The 16,844-nt window shown below is 43.1% G+C and overlaps 1 protein-coding gene across 5 annotated transcripts in view; it reads left to right on the forward strand.

The window, feature by feature from the left end:
- FMNL2 (formin like 2) overlaps nt 1-16,844 on the forward strand; it is a 353,117-nt gene that overhangs the window by 269,986 nt on the left and 66,287 nt on the right. For all 5 annotated transcript variants that reach the window (XM_062186790.1, XM_062186799.1, XM_062186780.1 and 2 more), the window contains 3 exons: nt 7,656-7,764; nt 12,014-12,090; nt 13,712-13,805. In XM_062186790.1, coding sequence (XP_062042774.1) covers nt 7,656-7,764; nt 12,014-12,090; nt 13,712-13,805 — 280 coding nt within the window. The remainder of the gene's footprint in view (nt 1-7,655; nt 7,765-12,013; nt 12,091-13,711; nt 13,806-16,844) is intronic.

Genomic DNA, 16,844 nt, shown 5'->3' on the forward strand with positions numbered 1-16,844 from the left:
AAAAAAATTGAGGTTTTGATTGCCTGATTGGAGCTCACTAGTCAATCATTCTGAAGGTCTTTCTGAATATAAACACTTTTCCCTGTGGCACCTGCCACAGCTTCTGCACAGGTGTCTGTACTCAATATGTGCTGCAAGGCAGACTCATGGCCAAGCATGAAGTAGGTGGCTCAGGTAGCAGTTGTCATCGTAATCCTAAATAGTATCTCTTCTCTATTGGCTTCTTTAAGGATTTTTTTTATAGTTTTTTATGCCTACCACTCATACTACCACCTACTTATAACTTTTTTATTATTTCCTGTATCTATAACCATTGGTATGTGCCTAAAACTAACATAAATGTTCAAAGAATTTGATTTTAATCTTACACCAATTTTGTATCTGTTTATTTTTATAATCACAGAATGTTAGGTATTCTTATTACCCACTGTCCCAACACAGGATCTCATCTTTGAATACTAGGAAACATTGAGAATTTTAGTTCAGAGCTTGAGAAAATAGCAGACAGCTCTTGAGGTTGATAGTAGAAAAGGCCCTGAGACATTTGGTGCTGTCGATTTTCCTACAAAAACCACTCCAACAATCCCTACAAATTGCAGGAGCTCCAAAAATTCAACTCAGGGCTGTTTGCTGCCTGTTGGAATCCCATCTTTTGTGTTCAGGCATGGAGAGACTCACAGCTCTGCTTGCCAGCCTGCGAGGAACAAAGTGCGCAGGGTGGCAGGAAATAATTAGTCCCAGCGGGCCAGAGATTGAGTCGCAGTTCCCAACCCCCTGTCCCACATATCTCATTTTCTGTTTTCCCTTTGGGATCTGAGGGAGTTCTCTCTAATCTTCCTATCTCAGGGAACCTGCCTCAAGTCACCAGAGACGTAACTGTCCCAGGACCTCCTAGACCTGTTTCCATCGACTTGAAAGAATTGATACACTTCACAACAGGCTAGGCAGAAAGTGATCTCTCAGTGACAGGGGATGCCAGTGATCATGGCTGAGTGAGGACGTCTGAAAATGCTCTCATCCAGAAAAATGATCAGAAAACCGGCAAAAACAACTAGGGTCAACTTTCTCAGGACTCTGAAAATGAATGTCCTAGAGCAATCTGGGGAGCATCTGTTCCAGAAAGATGATGGAGTCTCAGAATTTTGATTCAGTTCCCAGCCTTCCCTTTCCGGTTCCACAGTGACCTTGAAAAGCGGAAGCTGCAATCGGAGTGCACACGGGCACCCTGGCAGCCCCCTGGAAGGAGCAGATTTCTGTTGGAGCAAACTTCCAAGCCCCATGGATTAAACTATGAGTGGACATTCGAGAACTAACGGGGAAGAGAAAGAGGACCCAGGAGAGCGCATTGTCACAGAGGCCGATTTCACAAAGCTCAGTGAAGGAAGCCTGCGCCATAGCTGTTGACAGAGTGTGGCTCATACTACATGGGACAGGACTCAATGAAGCTCATTTGCCTCAGTTAGCCCTGAGAGAAACTGATGCTGACGCTTCTTGCTGGCGCTTCTAAAACGTATCATGAATTGAAGAGACAATCTCCCATTTGGCTCTGCTCAGAAAGTCTGTTTTATAATAAGTTTCAGGAAGAAAGCATTGCAGTAATCAGTTTCACTTTATGTAATTCTGTAAGAGAACACGTGCCAAGAGTATTGGTTTACCGCAGAGGCACCCATACCTCCTGCTGAGTCACCATCCTAATCCTTGTAAAGCTCAGGTCTTTGTGAAGAGTTTATTCAAGTAGTGGAGCTAGGATGGTCAGTGCTTGTGAAAGGAAAAGGGAGTGTAGCCTAAAGGGCCATAACAGACCGGGATGCAGGCTGCCTTATTTACCATTTCAAAAGTCGTGGGGCCGGTGCTGTGCTATCGTAGGTTGATCCTCCGCCTGCAGTGCCAGCAACCCACGTGGACTTAGGTTCTAGTTCCAGCTGCTCCTCTTCCAATCCATATCCCTGCTATAGTCTGGGAAAGCAGTGGAAGATGGCCCAAGCACTTGGGTCCCTGCACTCACGTGAGAGACCCAGAAGTCCTTGGCTCCTGGTTTTGGATAGGTGCAGTTCTGGCCGTTGCAGCCATTTGGGGAGTGAACCAGTGAATGGAAGATCTTCCTTCCTCTTTGTCACTCCCTCTCACTGTCTCTAAGTCTATCTTTCAAATAAAATCTTTAAAAAAAAAAAAAAGTTGTGCACACTGTTGAATCATGTGCTTGTGTTAACATGATCAGGCAACAGCACCTTGTTACAACTACTACGGCCCCACCTTAGAACTATTGCTACTGAGCTGTTTGAATTTGTAAGTGCTGACAGAGTGTTGCGTGACAGTCTGACCCTCAGTGAACCTGCATAATTCGTAATGCTTGGTGCAGTTATGTGGCGCTCATCAGTCTCCCTCACCCATCAGCTGTGGAAGCTGTTTTTCACAGTTAGCCCTCAAGAACAGAAGCAGTGGCTTTCATTTTCCCTTAGCGTTTAACAGAGTTCAACATATACAGTAGGTGCTTACTAAGATGAACTTTGGGGGATTAACCAAGATTCGCTTTGATTTCCTGTAGCTGATGGAGAGCTCCAGGTGCCATTTCCCATAGGTTGCTCACTTTGTCTAGGTGTCCCTGTTGCGATAAAGTGACCAGTGAATAGTTATACTAATTCTGATGGCATTTTAGGGTCAACTTGGGGGATCTATTAAAAACATCTTCACAGAAAAGTGGTTAATAGATAATATCAATATCATATATTGGACTTGAATTTAAAACCTGCCCTCCCTCACAAAAGTGATTTACTCAGTTGGTAATTAAAGCAAACATACCAAATATCTAATTACAAAGGCTGTCAAATTCAATAAAATGTACAGGCTGGAGAATGGCTTAATGTCCATGCTAACCCCACAGTACAGTCCCTAAAATCTAGCCTTGTAGATTTAAGGTGATCCTAAATTGAGTCCTGAGTCATGACATTGAGTCATAATGTTGGTCAGGATATATTTGTTTAGTGGGAGGAAATCCTTTCAGAATGAGAATAGAATAAAATTCCTTGTTGTGTTACAAAGCATCCTTGTTTTCCTGACAGGTGATGTATAGGATAAGAATTTGAAACCAAGCTTAGCTTGCCAAGTGGACCAGTCCTGTGTTCTGCAGCTCCTGTTTGGATACTGCTCTAGTTGACAATCTAAGCCTCAATCCTGCAGAGTGAATTTATTATTGAGGGTTGGAAATAACACCTGTACAGGACTGAAGTAGAAAGTGTTCTCAGGATAACAGGACACAAACATTTGTCAATGGACTAGCCAGCATAGAAGGTTGTGGACAGTACATTTTTCTTGTGATAACCCAATACATTGGCCTTGAGCAGGTTCAGAAGCAACTGATAGAATGTGACTGCCCTGAATCCTAGTGAGGAGACAGGGACTGTTCTGGTCTCATGTTGCTGTTTGCTTATTACTTGGACTTGCAGTTTTTACCTGTATCGAGAGAATTGGAGGGCCGGCGCCATGGTGCAGTAGGTTAAACCTCTGCCTGTGGTGCCGATATCCCGTGTAGGCGCCAGTTCTGGTCCCAGCCCTTCCTCTTCCAATCCAGCTCTCTGCTATGGCCTGGGAAAGCAGAAGAAGATGGCCCAAATGCTTGGGCCCCTGCACCTACGTGGGAGACTGGGAAGGGGCACCTGGCTCCTGGCTTCAGATCAGCACAGCTCTGGCTGCTGTGTTCATTTGGAGGGTGAACCAATGGAAGGAGGACCTTTCTCTCTGTCTCTTCCTCTCACTGTCTGTAATTCTACCTCTCAAATAAATAAAATCTTTAAAAAAAAAAAAGGGTTGGAGTAGATGCTAGATCTTCTTTAGCCATCAGCACTATGGTTTTTTTTTTTTTTTTTATTGTTGTTACTGTTTGTGATAGTGGGATTTCTGTGGTAATGCTGTGATTTTAAATATTGTCTTTTATTCCTACTCTTGTTTTGTTTTTCAAATATTATTTGTTTGAAAGGCAGAGTTACAGAGAGGCAGAGGCAGAGAGAGAGAAGTCTTCCATCAGCTGGACCGATCCAAAGCCAGGAGCCAGAAGCTTCCTCCCGGTCCCCCATGTGGGTACAGAGGGTCAAAGGATCTAGATCATCCTCTGCTGCTTTCCCAGGCACATCACCAGGGAGTTGGATCAGAAGTGGAGCAGCAGGGGCCAGCACTGTGCTGTGGTGGGTTAAAGCCCTGGCCTGAAGTGCCGGCATCCCATATGGGCGCTGGTTCTAGTCCTGGCTGCTCCTCTTCCCATCCAGCTCTCTGCTATGGCCTGGGATGTCAGTAGAAGATGGCCCAAGTCCTTGGGCCCCTGCACCTGCATGGGAGACCCGGAAGAAGCTCCGGCCATCTGGGGAGTGAACCAGCGGGTGGAAGACTTCTCTCTCTGTCTCTACCTCTCTTTGTAACTCTGACTTTCAAATAAATAAAATCAATCTTTTTTTTTTTTTTTTTAAAGAAGTGGAGCAGCAGGTCTCTCTCTGTCTCTACCTCTCTTTGTAACTCTGACTTTCAAATAAATAAATTTTTTTTTAAAAAAAGAAGTGGAGCAGCAGGGACTTGAAGTAGAGCCCACGTGGGATGCCAGCACTGCAGGCAGTGATTTTACCCGCTATGCCACAGTGCCAGCCCCTCCTATTTATACAAGCCAAAAATATGGAGAAAGTAACTTTTCTTAAAAAAAAAAAAAGATTTATTTATTTGAAAGATGGAGTTACAGAGAGGTAGACAGAGAGAGAAGTCTTCCATCTGCTGGTTCACTCCCCAGATGGCCGCAGTGGCCGGAGCTGTGCCTATCTGAAGCCAGAAAGTAACTTTTAAGACAAATACCAAATGTTTTAAGATATATGTCCTTTTGTTTGTAAACACAGACAACATTAATAGAATGCTCATTTTTTGACATCTCATTTTCTTTCTTTTTTGACAGGCAGAGTGGATAGTGAGAGAGAGAGAGACAGAGAGAAAGGTCTTCCTTTTGCCGTTGGTTCACCCTCCAATGGCCGCTGAGGCCAGCGCATCTCGCTGATCCGGAGCCAGGAGCCAGGTGCTTATCCTGGTCTCCCATGCGGGTGCAGGGCCCAAGCACTTGGGCCATCCTCCACTGCACTCCCGGGCCATAGCAGAGAGCTGGCCTGGAAGAGGGGCAACCGGGATAGAGTCCGGCGCCCCAACCGGGACTAGAACCTGGTGTGCCGGCGCCGCAAGGCGGAGGATTAGCCTGTTAAGCCACGGCGCCGGCCTTGACATCTCATTTTCTAAACTCCAATAGTAATAAATATGTGCGTGATATGCCATATTAAATATATTTTAAATGCTGACCCAGAATAAATATATTTGATATTAACTGCAAATATAAACATTTTAAATTTGGTAAATAGAATATTATTCTAATTAATTTTTATTGTTTAACATTTATTTATTTGAAAGGCAGAGTTGCAGAGAGAAATACAGACAGACAAACACACACAGATAGATTTTCCATCCTTTAGTTCACTCCCCAAATAGCCACAACGGCCAGGGCTGGCCCAGGCTGAAGCCAGGAACTTCATCCCATTCTCCCATTTTGGTGCATCGGCCCAGGTGCTTGGACCTTTTGCTGCTGCTTTCCCAGACACGTTAGCAGAAAGCTGGATCGAAAGTGGAGTAGTCAGGACTCAGAAGAGGCCCCCATGTGGGATGCAGCTGTCACAGGCTGCAGCTCAACCTGCTCTGCCACAACACCAGCCCCTGATGGGTTTTTCACAGTTTAAAAAACAGTAGCAAAAATACTTCGGCTTCTTACAAAGAAACTTACAATATAGATCAAGAGACTGATTAATAAATACAAGGAATAAATATGCAGCCACTTTGTTTCTTAGGAAGTACTATTAAATGCGTAAGATTGGTCTGCTTGATGGAATTATTAAAATTTATTTGAAAAGTGATTCAGAAATAATGGGACTCTGTAGAGTAATCTTAAGTCATCTTATAGAGTGGTTTATTTTGGTCTTCTGCAATCTTTGCTACACATGACTATAATTTCACAAAAAACAATTGATTCCACTGATAAGACTTTTTTTAAACTTAATGACTTTGTTGTATACTATATCAATTGCTCTTGTTTGAAAATGAAAACTCTCTAATCAAGTGTTGTGTATGGTTAACAAGTGAATCCATTAAAGAAATACAAAACTGAGATTAAAGTAAACTAAAGGTGGAGGAAGGGAAAGAAGTTCAGGTGTAGACTAGCATTGATTGGGTCAGACCGATGCTGTGTTTATTGTTAGAAGTTGCGCCAGCCTCTCTGAGACCTCCACGGAATGTGCCAGCACCATGCTGAGGCTAGGGCAATGGTGCAGTAGCACAATTTATAGTTGTGTGTTAGCTGTTGAAATTGGGCTTACTAACACCAAAATCTGAATCTGTTTCCTAAACTCCACTTCATTGTTTTTGCATTCAGAACTGAATGAGGCCAACTTCTTTTGGTGAAATATTATTTCCAAGTGTGCCGAAAGCAGGAAATCCTTGAATAAAGCCACGTTCTTCTAACCCCTATTAGGAAACTCAGGTTTTTTCAGGTTCATTGAGACAATTGGCTTATTGAGAAGACTTTCACAAATTTATTCAGTTCAGTTGCAGTCTCATGTGAAAGAATCACCTTTTTGTGTTCAGTTTTCAACTCCTCTCCAGCAGCTTTGGAACTTTTGAAAGCTGTCAGTATTAATCATACTGTGCTTAATTTTTTTAATTAGAGAGGCCTTATCTGATTTTGTGGAACATTTATTATGCCGTTGACTCCCTTTACAAGAACATGGTTGAAGGTTTCGAAATGGGCTTTTGCTGCAGGCTTGGAGTTGCAGAGAAGGCTCATCTGTGTTCCCGCTCAGGGGCATTAACTTCGAGTTCATATCAAAGCTGTCAGTGCTGTCATCTTTTCTACGTGCGTCACGTTACCTTGCCAGTTAATTATTTCTTGCAGGTTTTGATAAATCTACAGAAAGGAGGAAGGCAGCTTAGCGATGTAGGAGCTATGGAATTAATGCTAACACTAACATACTGACACATCAACCCTTTAAATATCAGCATATTAAAACAAACATTAGGTCAGGGGTCAGGATGTTGAAGCATTTGCATATTATTAACTTTTCAGGATATAATATTATCGGCTGAAATTAAAGTTGCTAAGGTACAGTGTTGCCTAGGTTTTAACTCCAAAGAAGGACTTTTGAGAGCAGTTGTGAGAAGATGCAGTGAAAGTCTGGCCAAGTAGTTGGAGGTGTAGGTTTCACTAGGTCTAGGTCTAAGTTTTACTGAGTCACTAGTTTGTTGGAGGTGCATTCTATGTGCATGTTGTCTTGGATCACCTCTGCACATCTAGGTTAGCCTGCTGATAAGATGTCTGGGATTATTGCTAAATCTAATGCACAGTCTGATTTGTTATGTACTCTGAGTGTGGTTGACTTTCATTGTCCCTGGCCTTTGGAGATGGTGACAAGTACACAGAAACATGTGGGCTTCTGTCCACAGCAGTAGCTTTGTGATGATGGACTTGCTGATGGTGGTTTTGACCTGCAATCCTTATTTGGGTGTAGGTCAAGAACTGTGTCCTTAAGTTCATGTGCCTACACTGAGAAAGTAATGTCTCACTTTATAGATGTTTCCCTTTTTGTTTATAGATATAATACTTTGCCAAGCAGAAGAACCCTGAAAAATTCAAGATTAGTGAGTAAGAAAGATGATGTTCATGTCTGTATCATGTGTTTACGTGCCATCATGAATTATCAGGTATGTTTGTGCTTCTGGTCCTTTAAAAAAAATCTGAATTAATTAGGCTTAGATTTTGTTCCCTTTGGTTTCTTTGCATTATTTCTATTTGAAGTGAACATCAGGATTTAATGAGATTTTCTGAAAAAGAAAGGTCTAGTTCATTGCAATACTCAAGATTTTAATTCATTGCCCAGTATTTTTTAAAAATGTTTATTTTATTTATTTGAAAGGCAGAGTTACAGGGGTTATGGGATACAGCAGAGAGAGAGATCTTCCATCTGCTGGTTCATTCCCCAAATGGCCGCAAAGTCCAGAGCTGAGTCAGACAGAAGCCAGGAGCTTCGTCTGAGTCTCCCATGTGAGTGCAGGGGCCCAAGGGCTTGGACCATCCTCTGCTGCTTTCTCGGGTGCGTTAGCAGGGAGCTGGATCAGAAATGGAGCAGCCAGGACTCAAACTGGTGTCCATATGGGATGCCTGCATTGTAGGCAGCAGCTTAACCTGTCACACCACAATCCCGGCCCCGTTGTCCAGTGTTTTAATTAGCACTCATACTTTACAATGTATTTAAAGGAGAAATATTTTTCTCCTACAGCAATAAACTTGCCCAGGTTACTTGGTAAACATTTGTGACGTTAAAGACAGAGTAAGTGTGTAGTTGTGGGCAGTAATGGGACAACTGGAGGATATTGGAATGAACTGACTAGCACTGTGGGTAGGTCAGGGTTCTCAAAGGGATATATGGTGAACAGGCAGAACATTGCAGTTAATGTCTTTGGACTCAGTGATTCCTAACCTTTCCAAGAAGTGCCTGGAAGATTGTTGTTAAAAATATAGATTGCTGGCCGGCACTGCGGCTCAGTAGGCTAATCCTCCGCCTTGCGGCGCCGGCACACCAGGTTCTAGTCCCGGTCGGGACACCGATCCTGTCCCGGTTGCCCCTCTTCCAGGCCAGCTCTCTGCTGTGGCCCGGGAGTGCAGTGGAGGATGGCCCAAGTACTTGGGCCCTGCACCCGCATGGGAGACCAGGAGAAGCACCTGGTTCCTGCCATCGGAACAGCGCGGTGCGCCGGCCGCAGCGCGCCTACCACGGCGGCCATTGGAGGGTGAACCAACGGCAAAAAGGAAGACCTATATATAGATTGCTTCCTCTGGTGATTGTATGCTGGATTATATATAGGCTGAAAAACCCTGGAGCTAGTTTGGTGGATTGATTCTAACAGTAAAGTAGAAGTCAGAGGCTGGAGTATATCAGGTGAACTGACAGGATCATAGGTGCAGTTGGGTAAGCAAATCAGGGGTAAGAGTTTTAGAAGAATGGAATTTAGATATAAAAATGGAATTTTATTTCCATTGATGTGATGCTACAAGTGGTTCCAAGTAGAAATGGACAGTAAATATACAGTTAGAGGGTTGATATTAGCCTTCAAATCCAACATGAGGGCACCGACCTGGAGGCTAGCACTGTGGCGTAGCAGATGAGACCACCACCTGCGAGGCTGGCATCCCATATGGGTGCTGGTTTGAGTCCTGGCTGCTCCATTTCCAGTACCGCTCCCTGCTGATGTGCCTGGGAAGGCAGTGGAGGACAGCCGAAGGGCTTAGGTCCTTGCACCCATGTGGGAGACCTGGCTTTGGACCAGCTCAGCTCTGGCTGTTGCTGCCGTTTTAGGGGTGAACTTGCAGATGGAAGATCTCTCTTCTGTCTGTGGCTGTGCCTTTCAAATAAATAAATAAATCATATATTAAAAAAGGTGTTGAACTGAATGTGAAAAGGAAAACATGCATTTGTTTTTCTTTCGATTAGTAGTTTTTGGGCTTTAACACGCATCGTGTTCTAAGTACTCAGTAAGCACCCTAGGGAACTTATTTTCTAGGTGATGGGAGACAGATGATAAACAAATGCAGTGGTACAATACGTAGTGTTCTAGATAATAATGGCAATGAAATGCAGTGAAAGGCTCTACTTCCATGGTGCATTTTACAGCTCCAGTGCTTTTAAACCTTTCAGCTCATGTATACCTCACAACATTCCTGTGAGATTGGTAATATTACTCTCCATTTTACTGCTGAGAAGCTTAGTCACAGAGAAGTTGAATAATTTGCCACACATCATCTAGCTAATAAGTGGTGGAGTCAAGATTTCAACCCAGAGAACCATTACCAAGTGCTGTAGAAAAGATAATCTGAAAATAGGAATAGGAGGTGCCAAAAGAGTGTGTGGCATTTTAAGTAGACCAACCAGAAAAGTGCCACTGAGAAGATAATATGTAGTAACAGCTAAATCGGAGGAAAAGCGAAAGGGTATTGGGGAAAGAAGATTCTAGGCAGAGAGAAGGACAAGTGCAAAAGCTCTGAGGCAGGAATGAGTGTGAGCTGGCCAAGGTCTAGGTGTGAGGCTAGACTGGCTGGATCACAATGACTAAGAGAAGAACAGAAGGTGAAGTCAAAGGTAATAGGAAATCCTGACTTTACAGGCCAAAAAAAGGACATTGGATTTATTATGATTGGAAGTTTATTGAGGGGTTCTAAGGACATGATCTGACACTTGAATTTACTATGCACACTATGGCGTCTGTGTTTAGAATGGCTCTTAGAGGGCAGAGGCAAGAAGAGCTAAGGTAAACAGTGGTGGTGATCAGGAGTATGGAAGCAGAGCGGGTGAGAGGCTGCCATATTCTGGCATTTGCCTTGAAGATGTGGTGAGGGAGATGTTCAGGAGCAGAGGCTCGCACCGGTTTTTGTCGCACACCTGTGAGATGGAGTTGCCAGGCACCACGATAGAGAAGGCGGCAGATGCGCAGAGTGGAGAGATCTGGTTAGGAATTCTGTTTCAGGTGGTTTAACTTTGAGACGTCTGCTAGCATCCAAATAGTGACCTCAAATGAGTATTCAGATATGCCAGTACGGATGTCAAGGTGGAGGTCTAGACTGGAGCTACACACTTGGGAGTAGTTAGCATAAAGACAACATAGAAAGAAGGATGAGTGCTATCAATAGGGGAAGACAGAGAAGTAAAGGGGTCCAAAACAGGAACCTGGGCACTCTGTTTAAATGCCAGGAAGATGAGGAAAGATTGACTAGAGAGCCAGAGAAGTAGCCAGAGGGGTAGGAACCAAGTGCAATGGTCCAAGAAAGGAGTTCTCAGTTGTGCCAGATGCCCATGCTAAGCCAGCCATGACGAGGAGTGGAAACTGGCCATTGGCTTGATGCGGCACTGATGATCTTGGCAAGAATAGTGTCACTGGAGTGGTGAGGATGGAATGGCTCACTGGAGTGGTTTCAAGAACCACTGGGAGGAGAGGAATTACAGGCTGTGAGTGTTTGGACTGTACAGAATGGCAGGGAAATGAGAGGCAGTAGCTGGACACTGTAGTATCCCCAGAGATTCTTGATTGTTATTTAAGATAAGAGAATTTGTAGCTTGTTTTTATGTCAATGGAAATTAATCAGTAGACAGGGGAGAAAGGAGTAGTATTTCTGGTGAAGAGGAGTAGGATCAAGGACCCCAGTGGAGGGGTTGTGCTTAGATCAGAGCAGGAGTGAGTTCACCTGGAGGAAGAGGGGAGGAAGCCAGCCATAGATCTGTGTGGGTGAACTGGTGTGGAGGGAGCTTTGGATGTTTTTTCTGATGGTTTATATTTTTTCTTTGTGCGGGGAAATAAGGTCATGACCAGAGAATGGTTTTGAGAGAGAAAGAACAATTCAACTCAGCAGAATCAAGAATTATTGTTGAGCCTGTTATTGAATTTCTTTGTGTGGAAGGGTTAGGCAACATTCCCCAGAGCAGGGCAGGTTTTTCTACCCTGTGGGATCTGGTGGGCATTGCCTAAGGAAGGGAGTAGATGCAGTGTTTGTCAACCCTAGCTGCACAATGAGGTCAACTGAAGGCTTAAATAAAATTCAGATGCCAGGGCCCTGTCAGGGGGATTCAGAATAAATTGAGCTGAGGTGGCTCTTAGAAAATCAGTCAGTGCTTTGTTTTGTATAGTCCTTCAGGTCATTTTAATGAGCAGCCAAGGTTGAGAATCACTGGCTAGAGATTTTTCACCATTTAAATAAACAGAGACGTGTGGTTCATTCTTGACAACGATTGATCCCTTGATAGTGGCATCATTCGTGACATTTTTAGAGACAGACATGATGACACTGATGTGCAAGAAACTTCTGCATTCATGAAGATGTAAGTTAGGTAGAAACTTCAAGAGTTTTGATTTTTGATAAACATTTACAGTCTCCTAATGCTTTGTTTTGTTTCTCACATTTCAGTATGGTTTCAACATGGTCATGTCTCATCCACACGCTGTCAACGAGATTGCACTAAGCTTGAACAACAAGAATCCCCGGTAAGCCTCCTGGGTAATGTATGTGTCTAAAGTTAACCAGGGAAAACCAAGACCTAGTCAGCACCTCACCAAGTTAAATTTTAGAGGTCTTCAAGTGTGAGACTCTGAAATAAGTTTGGCTATAAACTTTTGTGTGTAGCCCTCTTTTTTTCAGCCAAGTGATGTTGTCACATGTGGCAGAGTTGAGCAGTTGGGGATAACTCCAGTGTTTCACTGGTCTCTTCAAGTATCCATTCCTTTCAAGGCCTGGCTCTCACATCCTTGCTGCTAAATTTAATGGGGAGAATCAGGTTGTTGGGAGAGTCTTGATGAAGGATTTAGCTACACCAGGTAATGCTGAAAGCTGTCTAAAACTATGATCCCTCATCTATACTTTATTTACTGCTCCTATTTATGCAGCTTTAATTACCAAAGGAACAAACAAAAACACAAATAATTGTGCATGTAGATAACCTTTTACATTCACTTTCTATAAATACCAGCATCCTGAATTATTCACATCAGATTCCCTCTAGAAGCCTGTCTTCATCAGTGTTAGTTATTCTGTGTTTTCCATTCTCTTGGTATTGCAAATATATAATTCTCTTTCATCAGATGCCTCTCTATAGACTGAATATCTGAAAACCCTTAATTCAACTCAAAAATCTGATGATAAATTAGTCCTTTCTGATTTGGAGTGCATTGTGAACTATGAAGTTTTATTTAAATATTTAAAATTATTCTCTCAAACTTCCCCTGCCTAAACCTTTTGTGACTCTGCGATTCTTCCTTAGTCTATTGGAAACCTAAGTAGCCAGGTGTCTACGTCCCTGCTTTCCACTGTGGGGAAGTCATTATTTGTTTTCCTTACGACAGTTGACACTGTGGGGTATGAGAGTGGTCTTTGTTTTGATTTTATTTTTATGCATTTTATTCCAGAAGAAAGATGAAATACTAAAGTGGCCAAAGGATGAAGAAACAATGATGTTTGTTTCTAAGATGTGTCTCTAGGTTCTCCTTCCAAAAAATATTTTAGATGTGTTTTATTTCCCTGAGTCAGAGAAAATATTCTGCATTAGCACAGCTGTGCTCCAGCCCCTGCCAGGTCTTCTGCACAGGAAGAAGAAAGGACAGATGGACCTGTGACGTCACTGGAGATCTGTATGGTTCCATCCGTAAATGAGCAGATTGGAGACGAAGATCACTAATGCCAGTCGATTTTGAACTTCTACAAATCTTATATTTCTGATTGTAAAAACAGAAAATATTTAACCAATGATTTTTCTACCTTTTCACAAGTTCCCTATTGTTTTTATCCTGGCAGTAAACAGTTTTCAGCTACCTTGAACTGAGTCACCTAGTGCTAGGGCTGAGAGACTGTTCTCCCGAGTTAGTGTTCATTAGTGATGTATAACCTGGGGAGTGACAACCACGCGGGCACATTTGCTGCCCGAGATCCCACAGTGCACAGTCAGCAAAGGCTTGAAAATACACCTTAAAGTTACTGCACCGTAGTAAATATTTTAAAACTACATGGGAAAATATTTTAATATTCTCATATCCCTGTGGGAAGGAAGAACAGCTGACTCATCCTGTCACTTTCGCTGATTGGTGTTTTTCTTTTGTCTTCTTGTTTTGACAGAACAAAAGCCCTTGTTTTAGAACTGTTGGCAGCCGTTTGTCTTGTCAGAGGCGGGCATGAAATCATCTTATCAGCCTTTGATAACTTTAAGGAGGTAGGAAATGCTATGGTTTTAGTAAGAACGCTCACAGAAATGTCTTACGTTTGGACATCTTTGAACAGAATGATTGATCTTTTCATTTATTTCAGCGTCCTAGGAATACGATAGTTTTCTGAAACATCCCCAAGAGGGAAGTGATGAACTTAGTTTACAGATCTTAAGTGGACAGATTAAGTGTTCTTTGTGTCTCTCATTTCTAGAATAAGTTAAAAATTATTCTTGGTACTCATTTTGCTTTGGAGAACATGGCATAGCCCAATTTGAAAATGGGTTTTATTCCACATGTGTGGTTTTTATTAGGGTTGATACTTGATTGTTCATCATATATATTTTAAGAACTCTTCTATCGTGGTTGCTTCTATGAGATCCTATTTATTGTCATGGCTTTACTGGAGGCTATGAAAAAATCTCAGATAAATATAGACAGTGATTTTAGGCATTTGTAATCATAACTAAACAGTCCCATCACAGACAGACAATAAAGCAATTGATGTGCATGATTGAAAATGGAGATGAATTGACACAAAAGTGGAACAAATTCCACATAAATTATTTGGAAGCATCAGGACGTCAGGACAGAAATATAAACCAGCTTCTTTAGGGGGAGGGGACAGTGTTGAATGGCCAAGGAGAATGCCATTTTCCCTCCAAGCACGTGCCTAACAGCTGAAGCTACTTTGAGGTGGAAGATTCCAAAAGAAGTCCTTGGAGCACTCGGAAGGCCCTGGAAACCCCTGGAAACCCCAGGTTGGAGCAGGATCTGCAACAAAATTCTGCATTATCCCATCAGCCTCATGGAATTCTAAATGCTTCTGGATTACAAACACATATGAGAGAGACATCTAAGCTCTCTTAGCATCTTTCCTGAAAGTCTCTGGAGAAGAACACAGATAGTTATTTGTTAGTCACCCACTGCATGCCAGGGTCATGTTAATTACACACATGACATTTGGTTCTATAATAAGATCTTTGAGACAATTCTTAACATTTTCATTTTATGGAAGCATAAACAAAATTAAATATGTGGTTTACCTGTGGTTCATAGCTACAGAAGTGGCTGAGCCAGGATCATCAGGATTTGGTGCCTTTCGTAAGACTGTGATGAAGTCTGGGCCGTTGCCGTGTGCATCTCCACAGGGAAAGAAGGAAAATACTGAAGCAGACAGGATTTTAGGGCCGTTCCCCCTACCCCTGTGTCCCTAATGGAGCTGCCTACCACAGCTGCCGTGTGTGCGGGAGAGCAGCCCTGTGATGCTGTGCTGCAGGCTGGGAAGCTAGAAGTCATGAGAGGGACAAGCATTCCTCCCGCCTCCCTTCCCCTGGCCAGGCCTTCAGATCATGGTATCACCTAGTTTATAATGGCAGCTGTCGAGAGAACCCACTATTGTCATTTTATCTTCTCAGTCCTGGTGATATGTCAAAAAATGTCCAGTTTCTGCGAGAATGATGAAAAATAAGAGTCTTTACATTCATTTTCTGACTTCCGAAACAAATACATCCTTACAGACAAGAATGTGTGAATGCTGAGAATGTTTTCCTGTATGATGTATAAATATATAAATTTCGGCTGGCGCCACAGCTCAATAGGCTAATCCTCCACCTTGTGGCGCCAGCACACCGGGTTCTAGTCCCGGTCGGGGCTCCGGATTCTGTCCCGGTTGCCCCTCTTCCAGGCCAGCTCTCTGCTGTGGCCCGGGAGTGCAGTGGAGGATGGCCCAAGTGCTTGGGCCCTGCACCCCATGGGAGACCAGGAGAAGCACCTGGCTCCTGGCTTTGGATCAGCGCGGTGCGCCGGCCGTGGTGGCCATTGGAGGGTGAACCAACGGTGAAGGAAGACCTTTCTCTCTGTCTCTCTCTCTCACTGTCCACTCTGCCTGTCAAAAAATAATATATATATATATATACACATATATATATATATTTCACAATTATAGACAATGAGGTCTATTTGGGTGAGTGGTGTTGAATATAGAAGAGAAGCAAATATGCTGCTAGTTTAACTCCCAGGTCCTTATCTTGAGCTCCCATTTGGAAACACGGTTTACCATATAGTTACCAGTGACTCTTGTTACAGTGTGGTGCAGACTATAACAAGCATCTGATGAAGTTTCAGGCTACATTGTATCCTCAAGATGTAGTTGTCTAAAATCAGAATTCAAGCCAATAATTCATGAGTTGATTTTGTTTTCTCAGGTAGGACAGAATGTCTTTTTCAGGAAGTCTCAACACACACATACTTACAGAATTGACTTTTAATTCTCTTGTGTCAGCATTATGTATGGTTTAGCATTCAGGGCATCATCTATGCTTAGTTGAAGAAAAAAGTCACCTGGTAAACATCACTGGACAATAGCAATGAGAGCTAAATGGATGTTGACTTTGAATTTGTAGAGTTTTAATCAAAATCCGCCTTGTGACTAATGCTAGGATCGTAGATTCCAGTTCTCCTTGCCACAGTGCTTGCTTCTGAGAGAAACTGTTGCGTAGGAGAAGGAACAAGGACAGAACTGGTGCCATGTGTGACAAGGACAGAACTGGTGCCATGTGTACACGTGGCCTGCATTTCCTTGAGGCTGTGGTGCATGTGGTCAGCTGGAGCCAAAATTATCCTAACGGCTTTGTGACTGAGGACAAGACAGAAACGCCCCAGGAAGCCGTTCTTATGGAGAGGTCAGAAGAGCAGCGTCAGCCACTTTATTCAGTCTTTGGGTAATTTCTGTTTTTAAAACATGGGATGCGATTTGCAGCTCCAAGTATTTTAAATCTCTTTAGTTTCTTCCCCTTTTCTCCTTCCTACACATCATGGTGAAGGATGTTTGACTTTATATTTGGCCCGTATGTCATTGAAATCTTGCGGCTCTAGGGCGGTCTGGAGCCAGGTCGTCTTTATGGTTTGGGATGCCCGTGCGGAGAGTGTTTGGTCAGTGGGTAATTGCCATGGAGCCAGCTGTGGCAGAGAAATACAATGCAGGATTGCAGGAAGTGGACCAAAGAAGAGTCTTTGCCTTTAGGAGGATTGTTTGTAAAGCTCTC

This window comes from Lepus europaeus, chromosome 1 (assembly GCF_033115175.1).
Source record: "Lepus europaeus isolate LE1 chromosome 1, mLepTim1.pri, whole genome shotgun sequence".
NCBI classification, from domain to species: domain Eukaryota; kingdom Metazoa; phylum Chordata; class Mammalia; order Lagomorpha; family Leporidae; genus Lepus; species Lepus europaeus.